This window comes from Loxodonta africana, chromosome 17 (assembly GCF_030014295.1).
Source record: "Loxodonta africana isolate mLoxAfr1 chromosome 17, mLoxAfr1.hap2, whole genome shotgun sequence".
Classification (NCBI taxonomy): Eukaryota; Metazoa; Chordata; class Mammalia; order Proboscidea; family Elephantidae; genus Loxodonta; species Loxodonta africana.
The window spans coordinates 81387496-81397730 of record NC_087358.1 but is presented as its reverse complement, the minus strand read 5'-3'; the positions used below and the strand labels follow the sequence as shown (position 1 = coordinate 81397730).

The 10235-nt window shown below is 36.3% G+C and overlaps 1 protein-coding gene across 1 annotated transcript in view; it reads right to left on the bottom strand.

Moving 5' to 3' along the window:
• Positions 1-243: 243 nt before the first annotated feature.
• Positions 244-10235, bottom strand: part of ALG5 (ALG5 dolichyl-phosphate beta-glucosyltransferase) — a 58025-nt gene continuing 48033 nt past the window's right edge. Inside the window, exons 8-10 of the mRNA XM_003412646.4 lie at positions 9149-9300; positions 5371-5456; positions 244-2763 (exon numbers count right to left, since the gene is read on the bottom strand). Of these exons, the coding sequence (XP_003412694.2) occupies positions 2648-2763; positions 5371-5456; positions 9149-9300 (354 nt within the window). The 3' untranslated portion in view covers positions 244-2647. The remainder of the gene's footprint in view (positions 2764-5370; positions 5457-9148; positions 9301-10235) is intronic.

The window sequence follows — 10235 nt, the reverse complement described above, 5'->3', positions numbered from 1 at the left end:
GATTAATGACATTGGGCATCTTTTCATGTAGTTATTGGCCATTTGTGTATTTTTGGAGAAATGTTTATTCAAGTTCTTTGTCCATATTGAGTTGTTTTTATCCTTTGTTGTTGAGTTAGAATTCTTTATATTTGGGTATTAACCCCTTATCAGATATATGGTTTCCAAATATTTCCTGTAATTCTCTAAGTTGTCTCTAAATCCTTTTGATGCACGAAAGTTTTGAATTTTGATGAAGTTCAATTTATCTTTTTTTTTTTTTTTTACTGCTCATGCTTTTGGTGTCCCTATTAGTATTTTTGGTCCCTATTAGTATTTTTTTTTTCCTCCACCCTAATATTTTGCCATGTTTTGATTTATTTTATGCTTTACCCAGAGGCTATTAGTATTTTTGAGGTGTATTGTGATAGTGCCCAGGTGGAATGCAAGTATGAGATAGGGGAAGTATTGTGGGCAGCTTGTTCTGATCTACAGGAATACATGTATCGCTTCTTAGAGTTCTTTATTCGATTAACATAAAAAAATCATTAATTGGTAGACTGGTTCTTTTGACATGGTATAAAATACAAAGCAACTTGCCAGACTGCTTAAAATTTAGCTGTCAATAAAAAGAATAACTTCATTCATGTAATTTTTTGACAAACTAAGTGAAATATTAGTATTGTCTAACTATCTGGGAAGACTTCATTGAACAATCAGAGTTTAGGATGCTGTGGAGATACACAAAGAAAATAAAAAGCAAGACTGACGCTCTTAATTATAACTCAACAAAGAAAATACGATAAACACATGTGTAAAATAGAACTGAAGAATCAACTATGAATGGTAGAAATACGTAACTATATGGAGATGGAAAATTACAAATTTTTTATCAAGAGACATGTTATTGTCCAAATGTGATCTCAAGTTAAATAAACTCTCCATATGTAAAAATATTCTGTAAGAACAAGTTGGTAGATAGAAAAGAAATGGTTGTCTGATGGTAATGAGATTACACGCTCACTTTAATGATGCTACATGCTCCTATACTTTTGCTACTTTTTATTTCAGCAGAAGTATAACAACTGACTAGTTGTGTCTTCTTGGGCAAATTATTTACCTCTCTAAGCTTACACTTGTATTTGTGAAATGGGGGTAATTATACCTGGATCATAGTTTGTGAGAATAAAATAAATAATGCATATAAAATGCTTACCACAGTTCTTTGCACACAGCAAAGGATAACAATTGCTATCTTCACTTTTGCTATTGCTGCTGCTTTTTGTTTGCAGGCTCTGTAACATCGACAAGTTAAACTATCTTTTCTCTCATCGGTTTCCTCAGCTCTTAGCTCAGGTGAATGTATGTTTACAAAGCTTAACTGGCAAGAATATCAGAAATCTTTCTTAGGCGTGTCCATGGATGAAAAACAATTATTGACACTCTGTCAAAATTCCTACTAATTATGCTTCAAATATGCGTTTTCAACATAGCTTAAAAAAGACCAAGAATAAATTATTTCATTATCATTTCATTAAGGATTTCATTTTTGGTTCAAGGCTTATACTTTAAAATCTTATAAATGTTCATGGTCTTTTCTTCTATGATTTGCTATTATTTCTACTTGCATAAACCTTATTCTATTAAGCAACTTAAATCTCTCAAAATCTGGTACTGTAATAGTTTGTAAATAGTGTTTATGACATGCCAAGCACTGTGTTAGGGATATCAACCTGAGTGAGAAATGGCTTCTGTTTTAATGGGCTTACTGTCTAATACAGATGTGATATACTGAGCAGGGTTCTATTCTGTAATACGTGAGGTCGCCATGAGCTGGAACTGGCCAACTGGTTTGGTTTTTTTGGTTGTATGATTATTAGTATTCATTTGTTTCCCTAAAACATAAGAAACAATCTAATTATGACTTTTAAGGGTTCATTGCTTGGTAATTGCTATTAGCCCTTACAGTACCTCAAAGACTAGCTGCTGTCTGTTAATAATTAATTACATTTTACTTAAAAAGTAAACTAAAACTTTGTCTTTTTAATAAAGAATTTCCAAATAATATGAACTCAGGAGGGAAGGGCTGCCCAGGAGGTAAGAGACTGTGTATGGAAATAGATAAAATTAAGAAATACATAAATAAAATTAAGAAGGAGAGAAATAACACTTTCTAAGAAAACAAGACTATACAATATCTTGTGATATTCTTGCCTTTAATATAATTTCCTACAGTTTTATAGGATGAAATATGGGTTTCTTTACTATCGATAAATTTGTATGGATTCTATCTTATGGGCAAAATTTTAAATCTCCGAACAGTGTTACATGATTATGGTTTATATTTAAGTTCATGAGAATTACTGAGGTACTTTAAAGTTAGAATAACAGATTCTGTGTGAAAATTATACTTCTCAGAATCATAATGATAATTAAATACACAAAATCGCTAAAAAGAAAATTGACCTTTGGTAGAAAAACACCTTTAAAAAAACAAAAGTATTTTTGTCAAAAAAGGATGTAAAAATTTTTACTCATGGCCGTTTATTCTTTAAAACTGTCAAAAGGCAGACAATGGTAATAGGTTTATTCTAGCATTATCTAAAATTTTAATTTCAAATGAAATAATGTCACAGTGACGTACAAGAACACAAAGACAGGAAACAACCTAGCTCTTTTTCCTGGCATGCTCAAGCCTCCAGGCACCAGTCAAGTAGCGAAGTCGTATAAAAAGTAGGTCCTTGCCCATTTGTAGCCAGCTCCAGAATGGAACTAATTTAGAACCTGTGATTTAAAAATAAATTAAATAAAACTTAAGGGAAAATGTATCCATTTAAAAATAGATTTCAGAAGTCAATCTACATGACCTTTGTGAATCTCTGGTCATCTTAATTCTATTTAAATCATCGACATAAAAACTAAACATTTTCAAAGCTAAAGTGGAGATTTGTTTTTTTCTAAAACATTTTGAAGTGAAATAAAACTTAGAGGATTTAAACTGTGAAATTTTCAAATAGCTGTAATGTAGGGAAGGAAGGCCTGTATATGGTTGAGGGTTCTAGGAATGCCTAATAGAACTACTCATCACCTGCTGGTTGATGGAAAAACTAATTGCACACAAAGCAAATAAAGACACAGCATCACAGATAAATACAATTACTCCTACACATAAATTCCATTTTTAATGGTAAAAAAAATAAGGCCTATAATCAGACTAAGGAAAATTCTGTCTGGACTGTCTGTTCTAGGCCACACGGGTACGGCGATGTTTTCGTTAGCTGTCCTTGAGTCAGGCCCTGACTCATGGTGCTCCCATGCACAACAGGATCAGACCTTTGTTATCCATAATGCTTTCACTGGCTGATTTTTGGGAAGTAGATGGCCAGGCCTTTCTTCCTAGCAACATGCAAACCTCCACTGACAGGAATGGCGACTGTGCATGAGGTGCAGTGGCCAGGAATTGGGTCTCATGCATGGAAGGTGACATAGGTACACCAGTGTAATTAAATGCCTGATCCATGTATCATAATGGATCCTCACAAACTGCTATTTCTCATATACCTGCAGATAAACAACCATCTGTCAGGAGGAAAGTGTAGAGCATCATGACCATTTTAGTTATGCTTTATCCTCAAAGACCTTTTTCACTGCTGTGAATTTAAATAGCTGCTTCTTTTTGAAGAGCCCTGCTGGCATGGTGGTTAAGAGCTCAGCTGCTAATTGAAAGGTTGATGGTTCAAACCCACCAGCTGCTCCACAGGAGAAAGATAAGGCAGTCTGCTTTTGTAAAGATTACAGCCTTGTAAACCCTATGGGGCAGTTCTACTCTGTCCTATAGGGTCTCTATGAGTCAGATTTGGCTCGATGGCAATGGGTTTGGTTTCTTCTTCTTTTTTTTTTTTGTTTCTTCTTTGGAAAATAGTGCCACCAAAGCACCTTGCAGACATTAGCCTTATTTTTTATTACTAATCAGGGGCAAACCCTATCTTTATTTCACAAGTGAGGAAGCTGATGTACCTACGATTCATATTACTATACAACTATCTCTGTAATGCAAACAAGCAAAAGTCATAAACTTGAAAGTTTTCTATGTATCACACCTCAGCTTCCCATAGAATCTATGCTGGGTATAAACTGAAGGTTATAGTTGATCATTACAACTTTGACCTATTCTTTTACGTTCTCCCCAATCCCCTCTAACCTCTGAAGATCAGTACAATTTCTATATACTCAGTTTTGATTCAGCAAGGCTCCAAGAGGTTTGAGCCCCTTCTGGATCACAAAGCTTGTATAATCTCCAGGCTAGTTCTTAACCAATTTCTGTCCCTATGCATCTGAGCTCACAGACCAACAGTGGCTTCTGCAACCATGACTTTCAAAGAGAGGGCCATGCTGGCCTTGGGGAGAGGAGCAGAAAAGCCTCAGCTGATCATGTTAACTGCTCCCATGCCCTGAATCAATTTAGGTTCAGTCTACCATAAGCAAAGGATAAAACCAAGAAATATTTTAAATTCTATCCAACCAGAGCTATCTAAGCTTTTCTGAACAGGAAATATTAAAAATTAGGATAGATTTCAAATTATTATAGATCTCTAAGTTTTTGGATGTATACACAGATACAGATAGCAGCTAAACAAGAGCTCTGAATAGACTGTGGACATTTGGGGTAAAACAACTGTAACTCCTTATCTAGCTTTGCATGAATGACTCGTAGGTATTCAATTAATATCCACTGAGTGGTAAAATCGTATAATGCTAATGAGTGGTGATACAGACAAGTTTATCTACAAAGACTGTCAGGCTCCTTCTAACCTCTGCTCACCATGACCTTGTCCATGGCAGCAGGTTTTACTGATGTTTCAGGCCAGGGTAGCAGGCCTACAGAAAACCCAAGAAGAGGCTGAGAAAGTACAGACAGCAACAAGCCAGATGGAGGGGATTAATGAGCAGTAAAGGAGCCCTGGTAGCACAGTGGTTAAGTGCTCAGCTGCTAACTGAAAGATCAGCAGTTTGAACCTACCAGCTGCTCCATGAGAGAAAGATGTGGCAGTCTGCTCCTGTAAAGACTGTCGTTGTTGCTTGGTGCCATTGAGTCAGTTCCAACTCACGGCGACCCTATGCACAACAGAATGAAACGCTGCCCTGTCCTGTGCCATTTACAGCCTTGGGAACCCTATGGGACAATTCTACTCTGTTGTACAGGGTCGCTATGAGTCGGAATGGACTCGACAGCAGTGGGTTTCGTTTGGTTTACTCTCAGAGAGCTGAGAAGCTGACAGCAGGTTGGGGGAGGCAGGAGGAGATTAAAGCCAGCTGACTGCACTGGAGAACTAGTGTCTCAAGTCCCTTTTCCTGTTGGCTTTAAGATCAGCTGTAACAGAAAGAACATACCTTCGATTTCAGTCCAGTTGACAGCAACTTCTGTTATTGGAATTTCAAAGAACTGTGCTATGTAAAGCAGCTCTACATCAAATGCCCTGGAATAGAAAATACATTTTTATTTTTAAATAGAAAAGTAGAATGTAATTAAATCTCTACCCTGGCATGACTTGAAGCTTACATGGCAGATGTAAAGCTTATACTTTAAAACTGAAGGTCAGATCACGTACAGTCAAAAATTAAAAAGCTGAGTGGTTCAGAAGGTTCAAGGCAATGAAGATAATTTAGTATCTTACGGCATAACATTTAAATGACAAATATGGTGTCCCCATCACAACTCAACATCATCACACTCTCGGAGGTGAAAACTGCCTCTTGGGCTCTAAGAGAAAATTTAACCTTGGAAATTTTCAAGATTGATGCTTTTTAATCCCAGCCTTATCCAGCTCAAGGTACAGTGGATAGCATTTTCAACTGATTGAGAGAGAGATAAAACAGAATTCTGAAAATCTCCAGGAGAGAATGTTATGATCATTTTAGAGCTGCTTGATTACTTTCTTCTAACACCAAAGGATGAAGGTTTCTTTTCTTAATACAGTATCTCCGGGGCCGTCTTTTCCTTTTCAGTCTTCATGCTATCCTGGACGAAACAGTACCCAGCAGCTATTTAAAGTGAAAAGTTACTTTAGAATGGTCTGGAATGCTCTCTGGGTAAAGCTAAATACATATATAGGTAATTAAGTTTGTTATTACTGGTATATACTGTTAAAATGATCTCTAGTTCAAATTTCCAGTTCAACCTTCCTTCTATCTATGAAAAGTTTTTTCTTAAAGCTTTTCTTTAGCCAATCTCTGAACTTAGGTCAAATCTACTTTCCTTAGAGTTTTTGAAGACAGACTCAGAAGTTGCCCTGAAGTCTCCTTACAAAATTTCTCTGACCAATTGCTTCCTTCTGCTACCATTAAGCTCAGGAAAAGAAGCACCACTACCTGTTAAACCTTCTTCATGGTTTACAATTTTTTTTTTTTTTTTAACTGTCTCTGAAAGTTCTGAATTCCTTCACCATTTTGCCTTCCTCCTAGGCTGCATGGAGACAAGTTTAAACTTCTAGGGCTTGGTTTTAAAACACTTGCACAGACAAGAAAAATGACTAACACTCACATTTAATTTCCCTGATCTCAATTTGAATTTGGAGCTTTTGTTTTGGGATAATTCAATATGAAGACTTTTTTTTTTTTTTTTAAGACTCAATGCTTTTTCTTATCTTTATAAAATATTTAGTTAAGATGATAGAACCATCTACAAAAGTGGGATGATAGTAAAATTTTCTTTTTCTTAGAAAGTAGCTGGACAAGTGATAACTTGAAAGAGTGGGCAATAGCAGAAGGAGAAGCCTAAAAGCAGATTGATGGGTACCAGAGAAACTTCCAAGGGCTCAGAATCAGTGGCCCTAAAGAGCCCTGCATGTGTGGATGCAGGCAGGTCTGAACAGGAGAACTCGCTGAAAATCTGTATAAGAAACAACTGGATCCTTCTCAGAAAGTAAGAGGTTTACCAAAGAACCAGAGCAACTTTGGATAGAAGGGCTCCAAAAACAGTTAGAGTGGGAGGGCACCATGCTGAACAATTACATGGCCAAGTCTTCTGAGTGAAGAGTGAGACCCCACTCGCTTTCCCCCAGGTAGTTCTGTGAATGCTGGCAGCCAGACTCACATCTCTGTTTTTCACTGGAGAATCCTACTTTAGTGAAAATGACCAGCCCAAGAGGAAAGACCAAAAGATGAGAGTTTCCCAAACAAGAGCCAGTGAGGTCAGCCTGTAATGAAGTCTACCAGTCAATCAGAGGCACTGTCCAAGTGGAGTCTCCAAGGAGCTTTCCAGTACTGTAATAAAGACATCTGAAGAAAAGCCTTTAATGATAAAAATGGAGGAAACAGAAACAATGCAGGGCAAGAAGAAACTGTCAAAGTTTTAAATGAAACATTCAGAGACCTAGTGGAAGATACCATAGTGAGGAAACAAGAATGAGAGATTCTTAAAAAACAAGTACTGGAAAACAAAGTAGTTTTTTTGAAATTAAAGTTTTCATAGGAGAAATAAAAATTCAAAAGGACGGCTGGAAGATAAAGTTGAGGAAATCATCTCAAAAGAACAAAAACAGAAAAGAGAAGTTAAAATTATACGATGAATAAGGAGGCCTCACACCTGTTTATAAGAACAGGCAGAGACAATGAGAAGAGAAGATTGTCAAATAAACAATTCAAGAACATTTCTCACAACTAAAGGACCTGATTTCCATATTCAGAGGGACTGCTTTAGTACTCATGGGCTCAAGCATAACAATAACTGTGAGGATGGCACAGGACTAGGGAGTGTTTCCTTCGGTTGTGCACAGGATTGGTGAGTCAGAACTGACTAGACAACACCTAACAACAACTTTAGTACTCAACAAAATGCACGAAAAAGAGCCACATTAAGGCCCAGGATCATGATATATCAAAACACCATGAAGAAAAATTCTCCCGAAGGGGATGGATGCAAAGAATAAAGATTCAGGTTCTTCACAGAACTGGAGTTCTCCAGAGAAACACTGATGCCAAAGACAATAAAACAATACTTCCAAAATTCTGAGAAAAAATTATTTCTAACCTATAATTCTTTACCCAGCTAACTGTTAAACAAGTGTCCGAGTGGAATAAAGATATTTTTTGGCATGTAAAGTCTCAAAAAGTTTTTCATTTTTTTTGGAAGTTAATGAAGTATTTGTTCTACTAAAATAGGGGTGCAAATCAAGGAAAAGGAGACTGAGGATAGAAGCTGTGCAGGTCAGAGAACAAGCAGAAAGGTATGAGGTATCTCCAAGAAAAAGATGACACTGATGGACAATTCAATGTGTCTGAACACAGTGAGAAAGAATTTCTACTCCTTACAAAGGTTTGAGCACACCACCACAAAGAACTACCAGTGATTCTTCCATAAAAGAAAAAACATGAGCCTAAATTTCAAGATCAAATTTAAATTAAAAAAAGTTTTATTTTTATTGTGTTTTAAGTGAAAGTTTATAAATCAAGTCAGTCTCTCATACAAACATTTATATACACCTTGCTATTTTTTTTTATATACTCATAGTTGCTCTCCCCCTAATGAGACAGCCCACTCCTTCTCTCCACCCTCTCTTTTCGGGTCCATCCGGCCAGCTTCTGTCCCCCTCTGCCTTCTCATCTCCCCTCCAGATAGGAGCTGCCCACATAGTCTCATGTGTCTACTTGATCCAAGAAGCTCACTCTTCACCAGTATCATTCTCTATCCCATAGCGCAGTCCAATCCCTGTCTGAAAAGTTGGCTTTGGGAATAGCTCCTGTCTTGAGCTAACAAAAGGTCTGGGGACCATGACCACCAGGATCCTTCTAGTCTCAGTCAGACCATTAAGTCTGGTCTTTTTATGAGAATTTGGGGTCTGCATCCCACTGCTCTAAATTAAAATTTTTTAATGTAGAAAAAAAAAAGATTTAAAAATATGTTCCTAATGATAATTTTAGTTCTGAAATTATTGTTTCTTTAAAATAATTTTTTGGGGGGATATATGACATCTATTTTCAAGGATACAACTGATCTTTGTAAGCAGATGCACAAGAGTAGACCCAATTTCCAGCCTCCTCTGTCAGAATGCTCTGGGCCCAGGGCCTTTACTCAGGCAGCCTGGATGAGAGGTGTAGAGGCAGACCATTCCCCCAACAGTGTGTAATAACATAAAAAAATACACCAGATAAATTCCAATTAGAAACCTACCACCGCTCAATATGTAGAGATGAAAACGTCCGTGAAGCTGCTTCTCGAGTGAATAATTTGAACCCACACTGTGTGTCCCTGATTCCTTTAACACAAAGGAACCACACCAGAAAGTGGAACCCATACATGAGAAGAGTACGGAAGTAAGAACGCTGAAAATAAAGAGAAAATATAAATGACTTTTCCTTTTATCTATAAAACAACTGCATTTTAATATTTACTTGACTGGGCAGATCGTACAGATTAACATCACTGTTCCATTAGCTTTCATTAGCAAAGTGTATTAAAGAAAAAGTGAGAATGACTAGTTTACATGCAGAGCAGAAGCACTAGATAAGCAGTTACTGATTTCCTGGAGGTGGAGTCAGATAAGAAAAATCAAAGTACCTGTGAGAGGCAGGCTTCAGTCTACCAGAAAGAACGGTTTTAAGCTGCCATGGACAAGGAGAACATTTCATTTACCTACATATTTTATGCCTTGGTGTCCCATATAAATTCTGGTTTCAAAAAAATTGATGTTTATCGGAATATATTAGAAAAACAAAATCCTAAGATTTGAACCTGAAGTTCAATACTTAGCTAAAGGAAATACTAATAGAAGGGGCCGAGCAGAGTATCACAAAAGTTAAGACTAGAAATAGTACACTCCAAGACATGTGAAACTAAAATCTGCTCTTTCGATTTGATATACAGATGTCTGATTAAGCAGATTTTAATGTCTTGAGTTCCTTAACACTTTGGATATTAAACTTAAGTAGTCTCATATTTAATCCCATATGAGGACTCATTATTGTTATTAGTGATTAGTTTTATTATTAGTAATTAACAGAGTAAATAATATTCCATTATTTGCTAAATGTTTAAAATATAAAAATAATAAATCACTAATTGCCATAGTATTCAAGACTTTCATATTTAAAATTATATAAAAAAGATAGGATGTCTTAAAATTTTCTGTAACAAAGGTAATAGGCCCATAGAATGATGCATTACATATGTACATACGCAACTTTCTATGGGTCTATGTAGAATATTTAATATCTTATACGATAAAATAAAGGTCCTTTCCTCCTTCTGTCTTTTATAA